General features: G+C 42.1%; 1 protein-coding gene across 6 annotated transcripts in view; it reads right to left on the bottom strand.

The window, feature by feature from the left end:
• Positions 1–26,170, bottom strand: part of csmd3b (CUB and Sushi multiple domains 3b) — a 319,867-nt gene that overhangs the window by 245,084 nt on the left and 48,613 nt on the right. For all 6 annotated transcript variants that reach the window (XM_034599800.1, XM_034599798.1, XM_034599797.1 and 3 more), the window contains exon 3: positions 2,339–2,561. In XM_034599800.1, the coding sequence (XP_034455691.1) occupies positions 2,339–2,561 (223 nt within the window). The remainder of the gene's footprint in view (positions 1–2,338; positions 2,562–26,170) is intronic.

The following is a 26,170-nucleotide window of genomic DNA, read 5'->3' as shown; positions in this document are numbered from 1 at the left end:
ACTAAAAGCCACCGGATTGTCTGAGAAAGGTTGATTATTGCAGCTGGCTGATAAGAAATGATGCCCATTGAACCAAAAGGAACATGGTTCGTTCCCCACGGGCACCAGAACTGCTTTTCAGCAACCGACCAAAGTATCAAGAGGAGTCATTTCCTCTCTCCATGACCCAAATCCTTTTTTTCCCTCAATTGAACCGAACCAGCTTTCCTTGTGTAGCCTCGTGTCAGTGGCAGTCGCCTCACACATGAATAAGAAATCCTTGCCTGACCTTCCTCGGAGCCCCACTGACAGTTGAAGCTCCTGCCTCTTATTGACAACTCGAGACAAAAGATTCTCCCGAGGTGACAGTGAACGGTCAGGCTGTAATTAGGTGAAAAAGAACCAATTTGTATTCTCTCTTTCTGTTGTCTCCTGCTAGTTGTGCTAAGCACTGTTTCCCACAGAATGCAGTCAATCTGTGGCAGTAATGGGGCTGCACGTGCACAGACATCGCCCTCATGCGTAACAGTACACAGACTAAAGAGTGGAAGTCAAGTTCCCTTGCGAGAGAGAGAACTGAATTGCATGTTACTTGCGTTTACACAAACGACTGCTGTTAAAGCTGTGATGTCTGACTGTCTGCGCGGACAGTAACAACTTCATGGATGTTAACTCGAGCAAATTAACGCAGCTATACAATGCAGCAAAACGCCCAGTTAGAGTTATCTTATGTTGCAATGTGAGGTTTGAAAAAAAGAATTTGGTTCATTCCAAAACTGTTGCATAATGAATTAGAATATGACGAGCCGCCCCGGTCTCGATCAAACATTGTTAAGTGTTCCTGCACTACCACGGAAAACTGGCCATGATGAATAAAACCCATTTGGATCATCTTACTTTATCAAAGCCACTGGCTAATTAAATATCAGTGAGCGCAGCAAGTTAAAAAATCACCAAACCAGATGCTTTTCCCTCTAAAGGAAAATAACGTATTTCAGTGACAGTTGTACTATGTGTTAGCTCTGGCATGTGCCCTGCAAATGAACCTCTTTCAGGCACATTGTGCTGATCTTTGCATCTTTTGCCGTGTACCTTCTTCATCTGTCTTTCCCAGACACAGAGCTTTTCTGGCCAACATTGCCCAGACTGATGTGTAATAGAACGTGCTGCTGCCTTGGAGGAGAGGGGGCGCAAGAGGACGACATTCATGAATCCAAGAAACGATGTTGCTTCCACAGAAAGACATGAGAAGGACAGAGAAGCCTCGTTCAAGGATGGAGTGCAGCAGCTGATCTGTAAACAGTTGTGCCGAGTCATTTTGTGACTGGATGCAGTTTTGCCCATTTTGTGGAGCTTTCAAAATGTACTGACAGAAAAAATAAAGTTGTTTTTAGTCAGTAGAATTAAATGTCATCAAAGATTTTATGGAAAAAATACATCTAAGTCTAATTATTCTGTGTGAATAAACTTCCCTCAACTAAAGGCCATTTAGATCTTGAGTATTGGGGAAGTGATGAGGACTCTGTGTGCAACAACATCTGCAAAAACTTCAGTAAGAACCAAATCTCTGTCTGTGTTTTTTTCCAATGCGAAAATATAAACTCTGCAATAACATAATAATATAATTGCAGGGTTTAAAGAATCCAGAGAATGTGAACAGAGTAATTGACAGATGCTATCGATTGCCAGATAAAATCATGAGGCAAAGAGAGTTTAATAGCTTTTCCTGAAATTATGTATTTTTCCTGTGTATTGTGTTTCTAAAGAGAGGCACTCAATAAAATAGTTCAATAACTAAGAGGAAACTGCAGTGGCACTGATTTATCCTTGGCAATTTGTGTATTACAGCCAGACAGCACCCTGTTGCTATGCAAGGTAATTTGTTGGATGGAATGTTATCGCTCATGAGAATCCAGCCCAGCACGTAGAAACATCTTTAGAGCATTAATGTTGGTATTAAAGTGAAGTCTCTAAAAATGGAGGATTTATTTATTTCTGCCCTAACCAGCAGGTACACCTGGTTTCTTTTGTTTGCCTGGATTCATGATCCCAGTTGTTTGAACATGATGACATATTATGTAGCTTATTACAGCTCATCAGCGTTTGGCAAAGACACAGACAAGCATCTCATCTTCGGCTTAAAAGAAGTGAAACCTGGCTGCAGATGAATAGTGACCTAATAACACACAAAGGGCTGTGTGCCACATCAGGTGTTTGTGCCGCGCTACATTTTCATGGAGATTAGAGCAAATAATTCATTGTGAAAATATGATTTTTATTTGTCTTTAGTCTCAATTTGGATGATTTTGGTGATGTTTGTTTATAAAAAAATAAAAAGAGTAATGATCACGGGTCCTACCTGGTCCTGAAGTTAGCAGGGTGGGGATGTCCATCATACAAGGACAGGAAATCATATTCTTCCTCTATGGCGAACGACAAGAAGATGAGCTGGATTCTACTTCCTTCCTCCCCGACGATGACCCAGGTGCAGTTTGCCCCGTTGGGATAGCCATAGGGAAAACCTGGCGATTCTATACTGCCGTTTCTGCCCTTCAGCGTACCGCCACATGTGTAGATAAAACCTGGAGGAGAGAAAAGACAGAACATTTAAATTGATCTTGTCATAGTTTCATGGATTGTATGGCTGGAAAAAAAAATTGTGTTTCAAAAAACACAAGAAACGACGGCACAAGATAGAATATTAACGTGACACAATAGTGTTGTGGGTGAGACTAAGTAAACACTGTACCTTCACATAAAGAAACACACACTTCCTGTTACACAAAATCACACACACACACACAAAAGCACACAGCACCTACGTACTATTTTCCCCCAAACTTTTTTTAATACATTTAATTAATAGTGTGAACCTGCGGCCCCAGTCCAATATGAGTGTTCCAATATGCATCACTTCTTTCCAGAGGTGTCAGTGGCTGAAAGAGTCTTTTACTTAAGTATATTATTGCTTTACATCACAGTGCGAATAAGCCACATGTCAGCACAAGAGACACTAAGTAGGTCAGCTGTGCTCATTCATCCTTTCATTCATTCACTCCAGTTGTGTGTGCAGTTTCTAACTCTGTGTTTTACCCACAAACACCTGCTCATTCCCTGCTGTATATATATAGGCTCCCCCTCTGTTTCAGTTGGCTCTGCACCACACTGTCTCCAGCGCTCTGTCCTCAACCTGCTCGTTTTGATCCTGATAGTGTTTTTCGGCCCTCACCGGAGTTTGTTTGGATTTCGCCTCCGTCTGACCCTTTGTACTTTTGTTTGCCTGCTTGGCTTTCTGTATCCTTGTTTTTATCTAAGTAAAGACTTTACTCTCACATCTGCCTCCTGAGTCACGCTCCTGGGTCCCTTCTTCCGAGAGCCCTGTCAGCTTTGGTCGGATATCTCCCGCTTCTTTGATGCTGATGTACATGATATACGTCTAATGTACCCGGGGCCTTAACAGTTGAATTACGTATTTGTCAGGAAGCCTCACAGCTTCACATTTCTGGAGTTTATAGTGCCGCTTTAGGAACATAATCCTCCCCCACATGGAGGGCACAGGTCTCCTTCACCCTGGGAGCTGGTATTCACATTCAGGGTGAGGCCCATCTTGAACCCACGTCCTCTGACTGACTGGATACTCGGTTACCGCTGAGCTACCACGCCGCCTGACTTAACAGGTTAAATCAATACAAGACCAGCATTCTCCTGGATTTTAACCTCTGCGCCGCAACAAGATCAAAAGCTCGATAGTTATTTTCTCTCCAAATCACTTAACAACATGGGAGAATACACAACAACACATTTGTCGGCCCAGCCTCAACAAAGCCCTTTGAAAATGACTCACGAGTGTAGAACTGAGGGACATAAACCTTGTTTTCTCCCTCGTAAATGGATATACATCAACCATAACTGTGTCTGTTCAGATTGGGAAAATGACAGAGATGATAGAAATGAAAATTATTGCAGGCACTATGCCCCATCATAAGACAGTTAATGGATTCTGTTGGGGGGTAGAGCACATACTAATTGGTCTTAATGACCTAATATAGGCTTTTAATTAGGCCTCTCTGTGTATGGTGGCAGACAGGTAGGAGGAGGAGATGCTAAACTAACAACCGAATACACTGCAACAGGTATTATGTTGACTTATCTCTCTGCACAAGGCAGCGGCATCGCAACCTCCATTACTCCTGATTCCAGGTGAATGTCGCACTGCTGGATATCTTCATCCAGAGGAACATGTTTTTTGCTTTAAAAACTAAAAAGATTTCCAATAGCTCCGTATCAGAGCACATCTCCCTCCATTCACGTGCACAGGGGATGTGCACGGCCACGGAGACGGGACGCAGTTTGTCCACTTCCAGAAAATACTCTGAGCGAGAAACAGCAACGGTGAAAAGGACAAGCGGGGATTTATTTTATTGAACGGAGAGCGAGATGGAACTGTTACCGATAGCAAGTTTCTAACAAAGTTTTGCATTCACCGCTGGTGGTTGAGTCGTGACTGATAAGAACCAATCAGGAAGCAAATGCAGATGAGTGCGTTATCATTTCCAAACACCTCCATCTGTGCCCGTGCGGACTAGAACGCAGCCCCAGAGTTTTCAGACTAACTTTCCAAAGTTGTCTGTTTCAGGCACTCGAAAATTTTTTTTGTTTAAAATCATCATGCACTTTGTAAAGTTTGTTTACATTCATCTTAACCCACATCTAGTTTATATTGACCTGTAAGTAAATTGGCAACAAAATATAAAGTGTTGTTGCTGTATAACACACACACACTCTACTCTACAATGGTGATCACAATACGTGCTCTATATTTAGAGGATTCCAGTATAAACAATAATCAGAAACAGCAATTAGAGTTGTGCAGTTTCTTTCTGTGATGATGAGGTGATACAATGAGGCGCTTTTACCGACGATGAGGGTGTAGAGTTTGATTTCATCCTTCGCACATCCGCTCACAGGCTGCTTGTACTGATTAATTAGAAGTGAAGCTAATTCTGCTGCTGTTCTTATTCTAAACCTCCACGGGTTACAGCACCTGCTAAATGCCTAAATTGTAAAATGTAAATTGTAATTGATCTCTTTGGTCTTCATGCTTTGCATCAGGATCACTATCTCCCACCCCCCCTTTGATCTTAATGCTGCTTTTGTTTCAAACACACCACAGGTGTTAGACGGAAGGGGGGGGGGGGGGGGTGTCCGGGAGCAAAGTCGGCCCACAGCGTTTGTTGTGATGCTCTTATCGATCCCCCCCGGAGGAGAAACTCATCCTCACTTCTTCCACTCGGCGGGAGAGTCAGTGTGCAGTGTCAGCTTATACAGCCCAAACCCCTCTCGTGAGCTGCTGGGGATTTAGCGTCATCCTGCTCAAGGACACTACAGCAGAGAAGAAACTTGCTGTGATACTGGACTTGATCCAATGTCTTCTGGCTGGAGGGATGGTTCTCTAATAGTGTGTACATCTACACCACATATATACGTGTATATTTGCATTTCCAGTGTATGTGAGTGATATGGACTGGCTTTGGCTCGGGAGGTTTAGCGGGTCGTCCACTAAGGAGAACGTTGGTGGTTCAATCCTTGCAAAAAGTTGCTAGATAAACAGGATCCATTTACCAAATCTAATTCAGCCCCTCAGGTTTATACCAAATTCAGAAAGCTGTACAACAGTGTTTCATGCTGCAGCAGTTTGTCCTTGGTGTTTGATTATAGAAATTGCTCTTACTGTATAACTAAAGTCCTCAGATTCCTCGGCCTTAATTGATCTCCTCTAAGTGCAAAGCTCATATCACGGTGATCATCCCCCTGCCTTTCATGTTCATGAGCCTCCTTATTTGCCATAGCAGCCGGGGCCACAGGGAGAGCAGGGTGATCCCACTGGATGCTTTTCCAACCAATTATCCAAGACAGAACCCCAACCAAAAACTGTTTGTGTGTGTGTGTGTGTGTGTGTGTGTGTCTTTGCACAACCTTCATTTACCCCGACAATTCCAATACCATCACAGTGACGGATATAATGACCAATGGCAGTCTGAGCTGCAATTAAGGGCTAGTATCTCTGTCCCTTCACAACCAATCAGAGCTGAGATGTTGAGGAACCGGGAGGGATAGGCAGAGCCATACGAGAGACACACAGCAAAGACCACACACATATATGCACACAGACACACACACACCTACACAACTAATATAAAGTATATAATAGAACTGCCATACACATTCAATACATTTTACTCTGTTTTCCTTAAAAGGAAACAGAGGCCTAGGAATACTGCTGGCAGCCCCGCCTGCATTTTTCCTATAAGACACTGCAGGAAAAAGATTGTGCACAGCACAGCAAGAGAACAACATATTGAACTGCCATCTTGGCTCCGTGCAGAAAGGGAAGATCCATGTGGTTCCCTACAGGAGTTTAATTTTATGATCAAAGTTAAGGGGGATTTATGCCCCAGAAAGCGGGGGTTCACTTGAGGACAGCAAATATTCACCCATTCAAAGAAAAAGCCAGACACATGATTCATCATCCTACATGATTAATGTTTAATGAACTCTGTGATGGAGTAACGTCCCCATGTCCAAGATTATTCATGATAAAGTCATTGAGGATTTGATACATTCAGGAAGAAGGAAGCAGCGTGCATTAACGCAGCTATATAATCACTTTTCCATAGGTTTCTTCATATGTCGATGATGGACTATAGTTTGTCTCTGTTTCCAACGAGCAGATATTGAGTAAGTATTATACATTTCTTGGATCTTATTTTAGTTTTTGAAATTAACAAAAAGTCTGTCGGAAAACCGGGAATCAGAAGGAATTTTTACCCTGCACATGTCATATTTTTACTGCCAAATACACAGACTTATTGCATATTGCACATGCATATGTGACTGCAGTCAAGATTTTGTAAGCCAGTCTGCAGACATGTAGCGGTGTCTCGAGCAGAAGGGACAGGACTCAGGCTTAAGCTCACACTGGAGCCTTATTACTGGAGCACAAATGAACTGTTCTGCCAGGGAAAAAAAAGACAGAAACACCCACTGAGGTCTTATTTTGTCACATTACAGTTGCCAGACTGCAAATAAAGCATAATATGAAGTGCAATTGGAAGTTTATTTAGTGTGATGATGCAATATGTGAGGCGTTTTACTGCACCGCCAGTCAGTCTAGTTAGAAGTTTCTTAACAGCTGCTGAACAGAACCTGTGGGTTTAAGACTCCATGTGATGTTTTTTTTTCTGTGGTAAAGGCAGCTACTGTAGAGATATGGCGAAAAATGAAATCCCTCCTATTGCTGTTTTTTCTAACTGTAACACCAGTCGTGCTTTTTGCAGCCTTGAGTGCCCCTGTGGATATTGTTATATAAAGTCGGTGAAGCTGAGAGAAGATTGAGGGACTGGGTATGAACTGTGTCATACACCCAGTTAGGACTGCTGCTACACTGCTTCTACTGCTGCCACTCTATGTGATCACCCTGTATAGAAGTGACAAACACCTTTACTTTGTTAATTTTTGTAATTATTAGATTATAAAACATATTTAACAGATTCAAATCTATGAGGATCTCTGTTTCTATATCTTAAAATGTCCACGTTCTCGCCCATGGTCCAAGAATACCATGGAATCGTGTTGTGGTTAAAGTATGTGTCAATTGAACCATGACACATTTTTGTGAAGTCAGAACAATAAACAACATGTTAGCAGTTATATTTTCCCAGTAATGCAAAGGAAAGACATGCATTATTACCGAAAGGTCGTTAAATGGCGCACCCAGCTTTAAAATATCAATGAAACAAAATCCAAACTTGCAATGGCTCAGCAGATAATCCATCCATCCATCCACCTGTACCACTTATCCTCTGAGGGCTGTGAAGGGAAATGGAGCCAATACCAGCTGACATGAGGCGAGAGGCGAGGTTAGACCCCAGACAGGTCGCTAGCGTATCGTCAATCAATTTAAAGTCTCCAATTTACCTAATCCTGTTCTGTATGTGATTGGACTGTTGGAAAAATTGTGAGAACCTGGAGAAAACCCACTCGGACACATGGACAACATGCAAACTCCAAACAAAAACAAAATTAACTGAGTCCTAACTCGATGTCGACTTCCATTTCAACAATTTGTCTGTGGTCTTTTACATTTTTGCTGTTCACAGTCAACTTAAGAAGACATGAGACGACTTGAGAATCCATCAGGTTATTTTCCGACCTTAACACGTCACATACTGTCGTCCTTTAAATGAAGTAACTTCATTAAATTGAATCACTGGGATAGAGGGAGGGAGGGAAGACAGGGTGACACAGGGACAGAGATGGAGAGCAGAGTAAACAGAGAGAAAAGGACAGATTTCCCCTCGTTCATCATTGCACGGGGAATGAAAGGATGATTTAAAACTCATCACTCAGAGGGACAGAGGCGAGAGAGTGGAGGAGGAAGGGAAGAAGAGAGAGAGAAAGAAAGAGATTGAGAGCAAGAAGAGAGAAAAAGAAGGAAAAAAGGAGGAGAGAGAGAGAAACGCCGAGAAGGAGACGGGGGTAAAAGAGAGACTAATTATGCTGACTACCAGACCAAAACTGACAGGCCTTCTCCGCTCACGCACACGCACACACGCACGCGCACACACAGGGTCACAGAAAGACAGGCGCATTTGAACACACAAACACAAGTACACATTACGATAAAAAGACAAAAACACCCACACATTCAGAGGACGTGCACACGAATCCATGCATTCATTTACACACACACACACACACACACACACACACACACACACACACACACACACACACACACACACACACACACACACAAGCGCAGGGTGACAGAAAGACATGCATATTTTAACATACATGTGTATGTACATGTTGAGACCCAAAATGCACAAATACACACACACATGCACAGAATGAGAGAGAGCACAGGGTCACAGGAAGACAGGCATATATTTAAAGGGATGTGCACATAAATCCATGCATTACTAAACACGCCGACACACACACACACACACACACACACACACCCTGACCACTCTTCCCTCATGCTACTGCTTGCTTAGCTCACGGTTCTTAACCTTGTCAACCATCTCCTACATATAAACACACACACACAGACCAGCACACACAAATAAAAAAGGCTCCTCAGCAACTCTGACCTTACAAGTTAACCCTCAACCCACCAACTGTGCTGAATCCTCTGTCCACCAGGCCCCACACAAACATACACTTAATCTAGCCTGAAGAATTTCACTTGAAATAACATCTATATCTGTGTATTTATTCAGTATTAATCATGATATCTTTTGGAATTGCTAAATCACACTAACTCTACTCTCATTAGTAAGGACGGACCAAGCCGCTCTGACCCACAGAAGAGCAAGTGGCGGCTGCTCTAATTTGCACAAACCAAAACATGTGCCTATGAGGAGCGCTGGTTGTGAGAATCAGCAGTGAGAGGATTTAGCACTTTATTCTCGCCCAACATTTCCGTACATGCAGTGGAGTGGCGTACGAGGACATTTCGATACACTGTGTATTGCCAGTAAAATGGGTCACCACTTAAATGCAGAAATCCTGCAGACTCACACCCTCCAAAAAAAGTATGCAGCTCATGTGTGGTGAATATATAAAAACAAGATTCTGGGTGTGGATTTATTTAAAGTGAGGCATCCCTCCCTCCCCCCCACACAGACTTAAACAGAGATTCTAATTGGCAAACGGTTTGTGGCTGGACAGGGTTGCTCCCAGGTGTGAATTTGTGCTCTGATACTAATGAGCAGTGGGGGTTTAGCCAGGAAAGAGCGTGCGTGCTCAGCAAAAATTTGCCTGGATAAAAGAAGCTTAAAGACAAAGAAGAAAATCGTCGTCCTGAATTGAGTGGATTTAATGAACCCGGGTCTGCAATATAGGCTTGATCTCTTTCCTCAAAGCAATATCTCTTCTCGAATGTCTTAGATAATACTCAGCAGGGAAAAGGTACAAGCTTTAACAAGTGGCTTACGCTGGCAACACTTTCAAGGTAGTCCAGGTTTTACTGTACAACTTGTTATAAAGGTTGTACAGCAAGAAAGTCGTGGGTTTAAACCTGACAGTGCCCGTGTCGGTGTTCTTCAGGTAGTCCAGCTTATTCCCACAGTCCAAAAATAACTAGATTAGGTAAATTAGAGACTCTAAACTGCCCGTAGGTGAGGGTTAGTCTCTATATGTCAGTCCTGTGATGGACTAGCTACCAGGATGTACACCCTCTTCTCGCCAAATGCCAGTTTTGGAGTAGCTCCAGATGTAAGCAAGTGAGCTGTTCAGAATATTTTACAGTCTGCATCAGGCCACAGTGAAGCCTTTACAATTCATTGTGTTGGAAAAATACAGGCCGCAGATCATTTTAGAATATAGAACAAGATGGTGAATATCCCTTGACCTACGTTGGTGCCGCAGGGGAATTACTGCAAAGGGCTGTAGCACTAAAACGTAGGTAAGTTTGGCACAAAAAAAGGAAGGATAGTAAATCTAAGCAGGTAGGTGTCTGTTAGCTTGTAGTACTTTGCAAATTTCACTTTGGATAAAGAGAATAATATCTGCTGCTTTTAAAAAACTGAAATTGAAATTTTACTCCAAGGACAATAATCTTCTCTGCAGCATCTGACAAATCTTCAAATATGCATTTTGTTCTCAAGGGTACCTGCAACAACACACCCACACCTATATGCTATAGGCTATATACCCTTTGCCAGAGGGCAAACACATACTGAAGACTCCAACGGTCCCCGAACCTATTAAAGACAGCGAGTAAGACATCATTGCACAGCCATTGAGATTATTTAAACCCAACCAAATTCATTACAGCCTGTACATGAATACAAATCTACCAGTGCCGTACAGTGTGAACATTTGCCTTCACAAACCCTGATATAAGCTTGATGATTTTGAGGTGGCAGAATCAATTATAAGCTTGTCATTTTCTAAAGGGATCCCTGTGATGAATGCACCCATTTTCACATGGTGGTGACTGCTAAATGAGGAACCAGTGAAATTACCCTATTCTTCATTTAAATGGGACCCATGGTTCCCCCTCAAGGTTGCTGGGTGTCCCCAGTACCTACTTGGGGGGCTAGCAATGGCACATATCAGTGTGGGTGTGCACACATTCTGTAATCTAAACTATTACTCTTGTCCTCAGCAGTGCAGTAATATTACACAAGTCCATCTCTGGGAAGAAAAGGGAAGCAATTTAAATTTTCTTCCATCTCTCTGCATCGCTCCCTGTGTCTCCCACATTCTGTTTGTCCGTCTCTCTTTCATCTCGCTGCCTCTCTCCCTTCCTCCCTCCGTCTCTGTCCGTCTCCGGGGACCTAAGTGATACCAGATTCACTTAAAGGGCTATTCCGTCTAATCTCACAGCCTCTCATTTATGATTAAAGAGCGGCTTTCCCCGGCGGAGTAAACTGACCAATCAAATCGTTCCAGACGGACAAACCACGTGATTATCATTCTGATCACAGCAGCTCAAGCTCCCTGGCCAAAATGAGATGTGTGTGTATTTCCACGTGTGTGTGTGTGTGTGTGTGTGTGTGTGTGTGTGTGTGTGTGTGTGTGTGTGTGTGTGTGTGTGTGTGTGTGTGTGTGTGTGTGTGTTAATATAAATGAGCTGTTCATGTGTCTGGAAATATTGCAGCCCATCTCTTAATTTTACTTGAGGGAGTTTTGGAAATGAGAAGGAAAAAAAGGAAGAAGAAATGCAGAGGGAGAGGGGTGAAACAGAGTAACAGAAAGGAAGACAAACCCAAAATCGGAAAAAAGGGACAACTGAACCAAGACATGAGTGGCGGGGGCAGACAGGGAGAGAAAGAAAGAGATAGCAAAGGTAAAAATGTCATAGAGATAGACAGAGCAAGAGAGAGTAAGCATGTTTGAAATGTCCCATTGGTTCCTGCTGTCAGGAACGCTCGTCAGCCAAGAATTAGACTGCTCCACACTGCCACTGACTGACAGTCAGCCTGCGGTCTAGACTATACCCTGGAGTGGTTGAGGCTAAATAAGGGAAATGGCTAGAGAGACACAGAGGGAACACACCGGGCTGAAAATCAATTTATAACACTGTCAGTCAGTGGCAGGATGGGAGGATGGGATCAAGGTAAGGGGGGAGAGATAGAGAGAACGGAGAAAGAGAACAACAGCAACAGGGAGACGGAGGTGAAGAAAGGGGACACACATAAAAGGAAAAGACAAAGACAAGATCTGAGCAAACAGTAAACAAATGGGACTGATTGAGAAAAGATGAGAACCGAGGGGACTCTTTGTTGTGTTGAGGGAATCAGATGGAAAGAGGAAGGGAAGCAGCGGCGGCAGGAGTAACTGGCATGTGTGCGAGTCGCAAGGAAGTCTCCCGCGTTAACCTTCAAGAAAATCCCAAGTCACAGTGGTGAGACTCAAGTCAAGTGGAGTCGTCGCTATGAGCCAAGCTGTTGTTTACATGCTATTGAGATCTGACTCCAGATTGGCCCACTTTATCTCAGCAGTCAGTGACGGCTTCTTCTGAGAGCCCATGCTGGGACAGCATGACTATTCATTTAAATAATAATAAGATAACCCGAGATCACTTTTCACATTGTACTCGTGTCATTTTTTAATCACTACTCCTTTGTTCGAAAATTGCCTGGTGTAGGGATAACACAATGTAATTATGCATATTACACACCTACTTTCAGAAAATTTAATACAGGGTTTGTTACCTTTTTTTAATATTAAATTCATTATGTAATACAGCCTCCAGTGACTTGAAATTTGAGAAATTAAAAAAAGACATTTTAATTATCCCAACTCGTCTCCAACCACAAAGGGATGAATTTAGAATTTAATAAAAGTGTCCTCAGAAGAACACCTTCAGTGGCTCCCCCACTCGAGCAAAAAAACTACAACCAGAGCGGGGATAAACATGAAATTTAAAGAGACACCACCTGCAGACTCCACTGTTGTAAAACATTAAAGATTTATTGGGAACTGTGAGCCTAAGTGGGAAAAGTAAGAACGTGGCTCAGCATGGGAGCATGTTGCTGCTAACAGAAGCTGTGTTTGAATTGTGTGGACTTAAACATGTACAGAAACAGAAAGAGAGGACATTTAGTTGTTTAGTTGTGTTAATGTCTAGTTTTTGAGTCTTTTGTTGACACTTACTACGATGAAATAGTACTGTACCTCAATTCGAAGAATAAGTATTTGTTTTAAAAGTTGTTTGTTAGCCCACATCATCAAGATATGTTGGCCCATTAGACTAGGCTTGTCTAGAATTATGCTAATAACTCTAGACTTGTCTAAATCACTGGGTGAGATGCTAGTTTAGCAAAACAGAGCAGTCATTGCTTTATGCTTTACAGTGGATGTGCCTGAAGCCTGGTGCTGACACAATTGTCACAATGACAACAGCCAATCAGTTTCTTACTCTGGACACACAGCATTGCTATGCTAATGTACCATAGTTATATAACACTCTTATCTATCACTCCAAAACTTTACACACACCCCATTCATAAAACACTTCTTCTAGCACATGCCTTCATACATGGTCAGCACATGAGGTAAAATGGGGTTCAGTGTCCTGCCAAGAGACACTTTGAAATGTATACTTAAAGAGCCGGGGATGGAACCACCAACCTTCCGGTTAGATTTCATCGACACTTGAAAAGTTGAGCTTCTCTCAACTTATACCACAAGCATCTCAAGCAAAGGAACCACAATTCAGATCAGCTGCTGTTTAAATCATCTCCATTCAAAGTGACTGAGCAGCGTTTCCATTGAAGCCTGCACAGCCAACATCCGAGTGCTCTGTAAACACAGGTGCTGGACTGGTGTCACAGCAGTGGGTGTGTGGTTCGGGTGAGTGTGATCAGTGTGGAAGGAGTGTGTGTGGAGTAAGATGAGTCAGACGGATACAAAGATTTAATGTGGAACCTTGTGGGCGAGTTGTTAGATCAACAAAATAAATGAGATGGACCTTTGCAACCAAATGGAATACACACCCTCAGTTAGTTATTCACAGTATGTGTGCACCCATTGCAAAGACAACACTAAGTGACAGCTATTACACATAAAATCAATCAGAAAAACACAAATCGTGTGCTGAATATTTATTTTTTCTTCTAAGTACAGCAACAACATGCTTTATATAGTTTTACTCACAAAGACCAGCCTGTCTTTAGGCCTCAAACTGGATATATGCATTTGTCGTATAGAGCACAAATGCATTCAAATGAAAGTGGAAAGCATCAGTGTTCCATATTGTTGACGAGTTGTAGAAACCTACAGTAGATTCACTGTTGAAGCCAATTTTGAATTCAGAGGAGCTTTTATATCCTCCTTGGAAAATGTAAGTGCTATAAATTATACCTCACCATCTCACTCAATGTTACTTTCATCTTAATGCTATTTCACCTTAATGTGTTTTCGTTTTAAATGCGATCAGGCTTTCAAAGTCAAAACACGGATCCCCAGTTGACCTGGTCCTTTAGTGTTCCTTCCAGCTGCTCCCAGTTAATGACTGTGTGTTTCTATATGGCACTAATGGCCCAAACTATTTCACCAAAGGCCTGAATGTACTTTATTAATCCTACTTACTTAAAAAAAAATGGCATAACTGCAGTAGAACAATTTTATCAGTCAAGTTTTTCATCCATTAGTTTTCATCCATTTGCAACGTCTAAGCGATGACTTCACGCCTGTGTGCTGGATCAGTATTATCCAGCAAGGTTTTGTTTTTTCGACGTAAGAAATTCTTAATCAGGAGTTTGACTCATCCGTCCGTCCACCCATCCATCCGTTACCATTTCTGAGCGTGCAGATGGTCTAAACTGAAAGAATCAGTGTTTTTTAAACATGTGATTTTTAGACTTTCTGAAACACCCTTCCCCCACACATCAGTTGTGGTGTCTGAATATTAGAATTTTCTTTTATTCCAATTTTTACTTTTACTTTTTCAATAACGTAAACCTAACAGCCACTTCACACAGCAATTGGCCAGGTATGTGGAGGTGACTGAGTAAATAAAACGTGGGACTTCTCCCTCAAAGGCAATTCCTTCAACTAATTGGAACATTTCCCGTGTTTACAGGCATGCGGCAGCAAGAATACTTTACATGTGAGAATGTCTGCTAAAATGTATTTGAATGATAACTGACTTCCATCTGTTGCTACATATAATGGCAGGACTGCTGGCAACATGTTTGCTTTTAGGTGTGGAGCAAGAATGTGTTGTAGCCTTTGACCAAGTCCATCTTAAGCACAACCAGACCTCAAGCTGCCACCAGGAAGAGGAGTAGGACATACTATTTTGAACATGACTGTATAGAGATAATTATCGTGAATGAGCACTATACCCAGCAAATTGCAGGCTTAGATGCACAAATGTATCCTATACAGGGTATCTTTCTAAGTGCAGCATGATGGGTCTAATAGTGGCTGGATAAATGGCATCTTAGAGGACCTCTGGCATCGTATAGGAGGGTGAGTGGTGGGAAGCAGTGAGGACAGGAAGCGATGGGAATAAGCAAGCACTCCCTTTGGCTAATAAATTAGGGAAAAAAAGCAGCTTTCTAAGAAAGTGGGTCACTGAGAGCAGGCAAAGAATGCTAAGCAGAGGGCATTATTTCTGTTAATGCATGTTTCTGAACGCTTGCACAGAGCCAGTAGAAGAGTGAGTGACGACTTGTGCTCAGAAATTATTAACATATTTGATAATGGTGTTTTGTAGAGAGCAAGAGAAACGAGAGTCCTATGAAGACAGAGAATTTCTGCAATGTCACAATACCATTTTTTTTTTGATTATTAATTACATCAATCAGCTCATAAACCTCAGTGCATTTAATGAGTCCTCCCCTCTCCGGTGCACACGCAGGGACACGTGGGAAACATATATTGCGGATACTTTAAAACTCGCACTGATTGGCAGATACTACACGGCATAAGGATTAATGAGACAGAGAGAAACGGGGAGACAGCTGCTGTCTTAAGGGGTTACTATTGATTTGTGTCTGCTGAATGTCATCATCTCCAATCTGACTAATGAGGCCCCGCACACCCACACACACACAAACACACACACACACACACCAACAAAACACACAGCCTCCTCTTCCACTCCTCCTTCAAACAGTAAAGTTGCTGTAAGTCTGTTACCATAGAAACATGGACTGAACTCCACCCAAATACTGCACTGGTACGCTAACATACCCCATTACCCCACGTTTCCTGCTTTTTTCTCTCATACATATTTTTCTCTTTCTACCTCTGTTTGTCAACATCTATTGTAACGTTTGGCTTGTTGTCATACCTTCCTCTTTTTTCTCTCTTTTCACACTTTTGTCTCGTTCATTCTCTCGCGTAAAACAGAGTGATTTCATGTGCAAGACATATGACATGGGATATGTCATTTTGTCGTCTTTCCAGCGGTTAAATTGTCGCAGAAACTAAACACACACAGGCAGAAAAAAAAACCTTGCATTTTCTTTTCATTTTCCATCCCTCCCTCATCCTCTGTCTGGCAATAGCTTATACATAAAGCCACTTTAGGATGAGCCTCTTAAGAGGGCAATTACAGGATTCAAATTTAATTTCACTTGTCTCGAGATGCAGTGTACAGAGAGGTGGAGCAGAGGAGGCAAACATGCCAGAGGAGTCATATTCCCCTGTAATTTACTGATTTATCATTTCTACATTATCACTGAACTACACTGTTTGCTCTCGGTCACGCTGTCTGACAAAATCTGAAAAATAGCTCAAATTTACACCTTTTTTTAGTTATTTTTAACTCACCGATCAATAGATGTGAGAGCACATCAGTAAATTGTTTCCGAAATCCATTAAGAATGGTTCCAGTTATGCAACAAGATGTTAATCACAATTCAACCTGCATTTTAAGACTTAAGAGCAGAAGCTACATCGTTGACCAGACATTGGATCTCACGTGCCAATACCTAACCTTCAGCCAAACCTTAAAACATGGCATGACTGATTTAGTTCCCAACAATATGAGTAATACCTGGGCCACACATACAATACACACACACAAACACACACACACACACACACACACTGAACACCACGAGTTGCATAACAATTCTGCTGCTGAACTGAAAGAGTGATTTCAGTCAAAACATGTTTTTGTTACCATTTTTCAGTCATCATCTCCACGGCGACGTAACTCACAGAGGCCTCAACGTTTCATATCAAGAAGCTGCAACTTTATAACAACAATAAATGTGAAAGGTATTTTATTATTTAAGATTTTAATCTTCATTTAGAAGAGAGGAGAGTAGAGGTTCTGAATACATTATAGCAGTACTGAGATGTACATGTGTGTCCATTAGAATATATATTTGTGGTTTTACTTCCAAAAACTACGATGTAGTTTCACATCCCGTCTTTACTCAGACCAGGTCGGTCAGTCAGTCTTTTTTCTGAGTGACGCTCGGCCAACACGATCACAAGGGATTGTAGCCGTCTACTCTAGCTAGAGAAGACGGCGATGGTCTCAAAGGACTCACAGCTTTGATACCTTCACAGTACTTATGTAGCACGTACACTTGCTTTACCATCAAAGCAAACACATGGGAATCTCACTTTCTACAACACGAGACCTTTAAACTGTCTGGATTTATTTGACAGTGCGTTGGAGGAGTGATTTAAAAAAGCCACAGTTTGATGCCAAGTATGTTCACTCAATCCAACAGACTCATCTTGTACGAGATAGCATTGGTACTTCAAGCAACGCCATTTGGATTCACCTAGTCAACTCTCAACAGTGAAAGTGCATCACAAATCACTCCTTCACATGAATATTCAGAGGACACTTTCTGTCAAATCGAGCGCCTCTGAGCAAAAAACACAAACCTCTGATCTCAAAACTAAGTTGAGGATTCAGGAAGTTAAGTCTCGTTATGAGGAATCAAAAGACAATGGAGTGACTTGGGACCAGCACACAGCATTGCTCTGAGCGACAGCTCATCTGCGTAAGTGTTCTAGTCTCTTTTTCTTCCCTTCTCTACTTAAAACCTTTATTTGTCCTGGGAAAATCCACTGAACACTCATTTTCAGCCTCATGTTCACACATGAACTGATAACCCCTACAAGGGTAGCCCCAGGCTAATGTACTGCACCACCTCCAGTGTCATGATTCATGGTTATATCTCCATGTGATGAAGGTTACAGTCCAGGGACAGTTTTACTAGTTAAAGGCCATTAGTTAAAGCATAATAGCATGCAGCAACAAAAAGAGGGATATATTATTTCAACTACATTTTCAGCTGCTTTCTAACGCAGCAGAGACAAATCATCAGACAGAGGTAATCTGACGGTAGGAAAACGAAACAACAAATTTTCCTGTTGAAATCACTTAGGTCAAACTGGTTGGTCAGCTTGAACACAGTCAAAGCTCTGATCATGCTGAATTCAGCTGGCTGTCATGTTTGGACTGTCTGGTCTCACAGCTCATCACACAGAGGAGGCCCTCGATCCATAAGGGCAAGCATAAACTTCTCCAGTATGTCCACACACACACACACACACACACACACACACACACACACACACACACACACACACACACAGATCCCTCAATTGACATTTCCTGGGTTGCCAGATTAGCAGCAATCCAGCTCTTCTCTCTCTGCCAGAATGGATCAATGAAACACTTCAGAACCAAACTTGGCAATCATGACCAAAAGGCTTAGCCGCACACAGTAATCAAATTATGGCAATTACTGTGGGAAAAACACTAACTCAATTCAACTACGTGATTATAATAAACTTCTGGTCATATTAATGCTTTTACGCTACTTTGCGTTCAGATGACTTGTGACATAAAGGGCAAAGTGTGGGCAAAATGAAAAGCTCCAGGCTTGTGAAACAGCCCCGAGGCCAATCTGGTGTTTACTGTGTCCCAGTACACAGTGATTTATGACAGTGCAAGCACAAAATGTATGACTGCGTGTGTCCTACTTTTTCTGAATCTATGGATCTTTGTACAAAGCGAGAGCCGCCTAAAGGACTGGAAGAGGTTTGATATGACGACAACCAGCACTGCGTGTTCCTTTGTTCCTCTATAGCTGAGGGAAATCCAATGTAAGGCTTTGGTAATGGTCATGCTACCAACACGGATAATGACGTGGGTCTCACTCAGCCCAATGAATGAGTTACACATATAAATACTGTACTGATTGTATTATAAAATCCACATTCCATAAATCCCTAAATAATAAAAAATATAATATTATATAATCTCCTCCAACTACTCACACTCTGCAAGTTTTTAAAATATGAGAGGGGCCATTTCATCCCTATTCTGGTCTCAGAGGCTAAAAGCTGAGAACCTGATGCACTCAAGAACCCCCAAACAATAAGAACCCTGTGCATCGCATCATTTCAACGTTGAGATGAAACAGAGCTTGGTACTTAAAAATAATGTTTAATGCATGGATGGAAGTGCCAAAGCACGCTGACACACATGGGAAAAAATGTCACTGACAAAAATTGCCACCCACAGGACGGTGCCCTCATCCTGTCAGGGCTGTCCCGAATACTATTTCTGGGGCTTTGAGGTTATAGTGAGAATTACGAGCAAATATTTGAAGCTGGGAGCTGTGACGCACAAACCTGAGATAACTAATCATAATGAATGTTGCTGCATAACTGATAAAGTTGGATTACTATTATTGCTTCATAGGCGATTTGGGATGTTTTAAGTAATGCATTTATAATAGTAAAAAAAAAAAAGCATTCGAATAGGGATTTAGATGTCAATTACCATGGCAACAGTAGAACCTTTGAAGCTTGAAGATATCCAGGTCAGTCCCACATCCTACACTTGCTTTGAGATTCAGCTGAACAAATGCTGTAGAAACTTTTCTGACCCCCCCCCCCCCACACACACACACACACACACACACACACACACACACACACACACACACACATCAAATCCATGAGGCCAAACGCAATCTCCTCTCCCAGGTGACTCATAACTGACATCACTGCCCCATCTGCTGCAGCGGTAAGATGCTTCCTGAAGGAACCAGCACGTCATGACGAAGGGTGGAGGGTGGAGGGATTCACTTGTTCACCTCTGAACCACATGCTTCCAACTTGTCTCCAGATATAAACCTGCAAATTTGAAGCATTCAAACTGCAGCTATGCTGGGGTATTAAGGTCAAAACCCTAATCTACTTGCATTATTCCAGATATTTTGGAAAGTAGAGACACTGTCAAGTCCAATCAGGTGATGCTCCGTGTTGGTCCACTGGCTTCTGGGTTGAGATACTACATCAAAATAAGTTGTACAATTTCTGTCCGCAGGGGTAACATCTGTGGCGGCTTCATATATGTCAGTAAAATCTCCACTGGTGCTGTCAAAGCAGTTGTTTCAATATTTATAGAGAGTGGAGCAGTTCCAGGATGTGTCTTTAGTTGACATTGTGTCCTCAGTCTTTGTCTCAGCTGTCCTGCCAAGGAGGAAGCTTGTTTGAAAATCCCAAAGTTGAAAATATGCTTTATAATACTGCAGTAATTATTCAAAATAACCGGTGGAGTCTAGCAGTGTCTGCGTTGTGATTTATTTGATGTAGAGGTCAGATCATGGACGATCTCCGTTTATTCTGACAAACCAAGTGAAAAGAAAATCCACAATCGGTGAATTGTCCTGAACAGCTCTGTCATTTCCACATACTGTATGTAGCAAACCTTAAATACTACCATATATGTCTGTGGATGATATAAATGTCTTCATACTACCCCAACATTTTTCAACAATATAACCCTTATTCATAAGAAACCACATGGACATAAGTGGGGTACACTAATGTGAAGATATATCAATAAATACATCGAGACAACAAGCACTTCTTCGTCTTTGCAAACAGAATCTAGGGCCAGTGGTGGACTGAGGCTACGACACTAAAGGGTACGTCTGCGCTTAAAAACAAAAAGACGTCATGCTGAACAGACAATTCTGAACATCCGCTAGAGCAATAATCCAGCCTACGACCCTCCAAAGACTGTTTGGATTGCTTTGTAAGGGGGAAAGGGGCTTTTGGTTCAGCAGGGGCACATGGATGACAGGAAGTGGCTTTGGAAAGCAGTATTTCTAAAAATGCTGGTGATGCAATTCATTGGATAATTGTTGTGCAATTTGTGTACGCTGCATCCGTCTCTATCAAATAAACATTAAACGTGTTACAGCCGGGGCAAGATGCTGGATTTGCCTTATTGGACCTGCAGCACTCTCTCTCTCTCTCTCTCTCTCTATCTCTCTCTATCTCTATCTCTCTCTCTCTCTCTCTCTCTCTCTCTCTCTCATACTAAAATACAAGCTATTAACAGTTTCGGTAATTCAGATAAGGGCAGACACTGTCTTCTCGTAATTGGGTCTTGTCTTTCATGTTAACTGAAAGGTGTATTAAGGCCCCACTATTGCTCAAATTGTTCCTTATTTCTCAAATTTTATTTCTGGTGCTCTTGCCCAAACTTGGCAAACATCTAAAAGAAAAACCCCTGCAAAGAAACCCGACAACAATCAGATGTGGCAACTGTATTTAGTGTAAAATCACACTCTACTTTAACACATACTGAACCTGAAGTGGACGTGTCTATTTCTATAAATCAGTTTCCTGGCGAACAAGGTTCCGGCTGAATTCTGGTTTCAAGCACCCCATGTGGTTTTAATTGGGGGAAGCCAGTGGTTAGGCTGCGTTGGCATCAATCGATTACCGTGTATATACATGGGAACAGCCACTCGTTGCTGCTGTGATTAATCACGAGGTGTCTAGACTGAGAATTGATTGTTTCCAGCCAATGATTAATTCATAAAAATGAGCCTTGAAGACAGCTGTGTCAGACCAATGAATTATGATAGTGATATGTTTAATGAGTAGAAAACGGTGACAAAAAAAATGAACAATCCGCAGGACTGGATCAAATGTAGTTACCCCAGGAGCCTCCGCCTCGGGAAGCTCATTAAAAACTCGGAGAAGTATTTGACATTATTGATTGCTTTTACCTCCGACCAGCCGATGTGCATATGATCGCATGGAGAGAAGCAGCCGGTTCAGAGTGCGGGACTATAGACACCTGAGGGCTACAAAAAGCGGTGCTGTTTACATCTCTGTTCCAAAGGAATATTCCATAGAGTTAGAAATGCACTTTAGAGACACAGATTAAATAGCAATGGTCGAAACCGATGTAGACTTTTACTCTATAGGCTCTGGAGATACTTCTAAATTCTCCTTTTCTGTTACAGATGTATAATCTCTAAGATTAAACTGAGATAACCTTGAGGGAATCACGAGAGACGGAGAGTTTCATTAGTCAAACTGGTGGCGTGTCCCTTTTAAATGGGGAATTCAATACTCTTTTGGGCATAGTAAGAGAACAAACATAGGGGAATAGCAAGGGTTAAACATAGGTAAATCATTATGTGTTTCAGTTTGTTTCAAGCATAAACTAGAAATTAATTTATTATTGTTGGAGGGAACAATAATGACATAAAAGGGCATAAACTCAATGTCCAGAGCAAATTTAGGACCTTGGACAGGAAGCCGTGGCTGTTACAATCCCATTGTTTCTATAAAAAGCCACTAATGCTATTTGGGCAACTCCACAGCAGTAGAAAATAGCACTTACAGTACTTGCATTATTAAACTGTTTTATCGTAAAGTCAATAAAATTGTCCAAAACCCATAAAAACAAGCTAATAGGGGAACCTCTGTGTGCTGAGCTCATAGGAAAGTGTATTGAGGTCACGGAATGCATATGTTTGTGTTTCTTTTCGAATTAAAGTTGATGACTCAGTCTTTTTTTTTTTGAAACAGCAAAGTTTGAGAGTTTGTCACTTAAACTGTCAACATTGTTTAATTTAAACAGAAAGGCCGCGCCCAGATTATGACAGCAGTTGCCATCTCCCATCTTTCACTTCTCATCTTCACACACACACACACATGAGACAATAATGTCTCATCCTCCTTTAAGTCTCTCTCTCTCTCATCTGTTTGCACTCTTATAGCTTCTGCTCTCTTTTTCCCCCCTGCCGCCCTCGCCGTGTTGTAACCGTAGCAACAGGCAGAGGGTTGGGCTGCCAAAGTGGAAGAAAAGAAAAGAAAAAAAAACTTGGGGAGCAACAGAGATGCACTGAGTCAGGAAAAGATGATGTGAAAATTACGAATCTCGAGTGAGCGAGTAGGGGGTGGCATAGAAAAAAAGGGGAGATGAGAGTGAGGTGAGGAGGGTAAGAGCAGGAAAAGAGATGGATGTGACGAAGAGCGGAAAGGATGGAAGGACAAGAAGGTGGCAATCGTATTCCGGAGGTGAGACAAAGAGTGGAGTGACTCTGAAGTGTCATCGCAGCTTATATAACCGTACAGATACACAATACACACTCTCCTGGCCTCCTGCTGTTCTTTTAACAGCCTCAAAAGGCCACTTGACCATGTGTTTGTTCTCAAAATAAATGTCCAGGTAGCAGACCAAACATATGTGGCTCACGTAGCCGAGTGTGCAGTGCGCACAATGAGAACGCGGTCCGTGGATTTGAGAGACATGCTTTTTAAAGTTCACAGTCTTATATTTTAGCGAAAAGGGGATTCATTCTAATTACAGAGGCTCCTTCCAAATTTTGTGATTTTTTTTTAACATATCCATTTACATGTGACAAATGTGATTACTGTAATACAAAGCCATATTCAAATGACAGAATATGCCTTTGAGTGTTTCCTTGAAACGCGCTCGCATCTCCCCCTGAAAATGAAGTTATGCAAATTTTAAATGTTGGGACATTTTCGCTCGGCTCTCAGCCCAGATTGAACAATACTCCCTCGTTTCTTTGCAGGATCCCTGTGAAAACATTTATTTCACTCAGTAAATGATGAATGACTTGAAGAAATAGCCCAGCTGGAAGCATCGCTAGGTTCTGGCCAAAGAGACAGACACCAAAGACACTGGCAAGAAGCCCCGGTTAAAATGGTCTCACACACACACACACACACACACACACACACACACACACACACACACACACACACACACACACACACACACACACACACACACACACAAATGAGTATGACAAAGAGGCACAGCTCTAACGAATAAAGAACTGTACTTGCCGTCACCATATATGGTCTAGTTCTGCCAGAAAATTCACTTTGACCTGACTTACACTGGCTTTCCATTACATTTACTTTTTATTTCAACGTTCATTTCATCACATGAATCCATATCTAAGGAGAACCGCACATTACAGAGCTTTACACATTAATTAACAGAATTGCAATCAACCCGCTACAAAGTTTGGTTTTAAGAGAAACATTGACAAGAAGCTGGCAGGCGGGACCTGTAAACTTTTACGTTACGACCAATGAAATACAAATGAGCACAGTCAGTGGGTTTTTCAAAGACACTGGGGGAACCTGTTCTGTGGAGTGAACCAGTCTGACCTCATTACGATGTTGTAGAGATGTGGATTTGTTTTGTCAGAAGTCCAAGTTAAGACTTTCACTACCTCACAGTCAACTTACAGAAACATGCTCACTGCTTCTGCGCTTACCTCCAAATGACCCTGTCAAGATTTGTACAGTACATAAATAGTACATATAATACAGTATATAAATCATGGGTTTCCTTATTCTCAGTCAGACTCCACTCTGTTTATCTAACAAGTTTGTGGTTCACAGTCAAAGTTTGAGACGTGTCCCTGCTTCCACTTTCCCGTCAGTGCTTTCAAGCACAATGAAGCAAATGCAAAATGATATCTAACCACTTTTAGTTTCATTTGCGGCAGGATGTCCTCAAATAGGACTTTTGTTTATGACAGGGTAAAATGTCAAGACTACACTTGTGTAAATGCTTGGCTTATAATATTCAAAATAAGGCATCGGCAAAGAGACAACTAGCTTAACACTGCAGAAAGTACACATTTTCGTTCAGTATAAATGTTCTTTGCTTGATTCCACATGAATGTGACTCGACAGGCTTTTTTCATTGTGCTGCATCATCATATTCTCCATCCATCCATCATCCCTCCATCCCTTTCTTTCATTCTTAACCCTGTTTTGTGTTTTACTGTAAACATGCTGTAGTGGATATAACTTGGTGCACGTGGTTGAATTAATTTTGTTGTGTGATCACCTGTGTCCGTCTGTTGTGTCTGCGTCTGTTTGATTCAGTGTCTCAGAGCGTGTGTGTGTGTGTGTGTGTGTGTGTGTGTGTGTGTGTGTGTGTGTGTGTGTGTGTGTGTGTGTGTGTGTGTGTGAGACTGTAAGGAAGGTTTCCACTGATATTGGTAGTGTGGCACTGTGCCAATCTCATTAGCTTAGCATGCAATGGGCAGCCTGCCCGGATAGACACTATGTGTTGTGTGTGTGTGTGTGTGTGTGTGTGTGTGTGTGTGTGTGTGTGTGTGTGTGTGTGTGTGTGTGTGTGTGTGTGTGTGTGTGTGTGTGTGTGTGTGTGTGTGTGTGTGTGTGTGTTTGCCTGTCTGTCTGTCTGTATCTGGGAGCGTCAGGGCCAGTAAATGCCACCACTCTGGCTGATGGTTCCAATAATGGTATTAGAAAAAGAGAGAAAGTGAGAACAAGGGAGAGATGTAGAGAGAAAGAGAAATAGAGTCTGTGAAAGAGAGGGAGGAAGAGGAGGAGGATTAATTTATAGATAGTGACAGAGGAAGGGAAAGAAGGGAGGTGCTTCATTTCAGAGTGGCAACACATGAGCAACATGGACGGAGAAGGGAATCTCCTCTTTGAAGTTGTGTGTGTGTGTACGTGCACATGTGTTTCTGTGTGTGCTTGTGAGTGTGTGTGTCAGCGGGTGGTTGTGGGTGCAGAAGCCATTACAACAGAGAGGGAGAGGATAAAAAGCGACTGACTCTGTAATTGGTGGTTTGACATTAGCTGTCTGCATGACTACTATATCCACCGAGGTGATAGAGAGGGAGGAAAGAACAGGAGGGTGTGAGATGTGTGTGTGTGTGTGTGTGTGTGTGTGTGTGTGTGTGTGTGTGTGTGTGTGTGTGTGTGTGTGTGTGTGTTTGCATGAGAGAGACGGTGGATAGAGTTAACATGTTGAATTTTACTTAACAATACTGCAGCTGATTCAGCATGTAAACAAAACACGAAAGTAAAATCTCCATTTTGATGACGTATGCAGGATTTTTATTAT

Source organism: Hippoglossus hippoglossus, chromosome 11, assembly GCF_009819705.1.
Source record: "Hippoglossus hippoglossus isolate fHipHip1 chromosome 11, fHipHip1.pri, whole genome shotgun sequence".
Taxonomy (NCBI): domain Eukaryota; kingdom Metazoa; phylum Chordata; class Actinopteri; order Pleuronectiformes; family Pleuronectidae; genus Hippoglossus; species Hippoglossus hippoglossus.
Note: the sequence above shows the minus strand (reverse complement) of the source record. Positions and strands in the feature narration are given on the sequence as shown.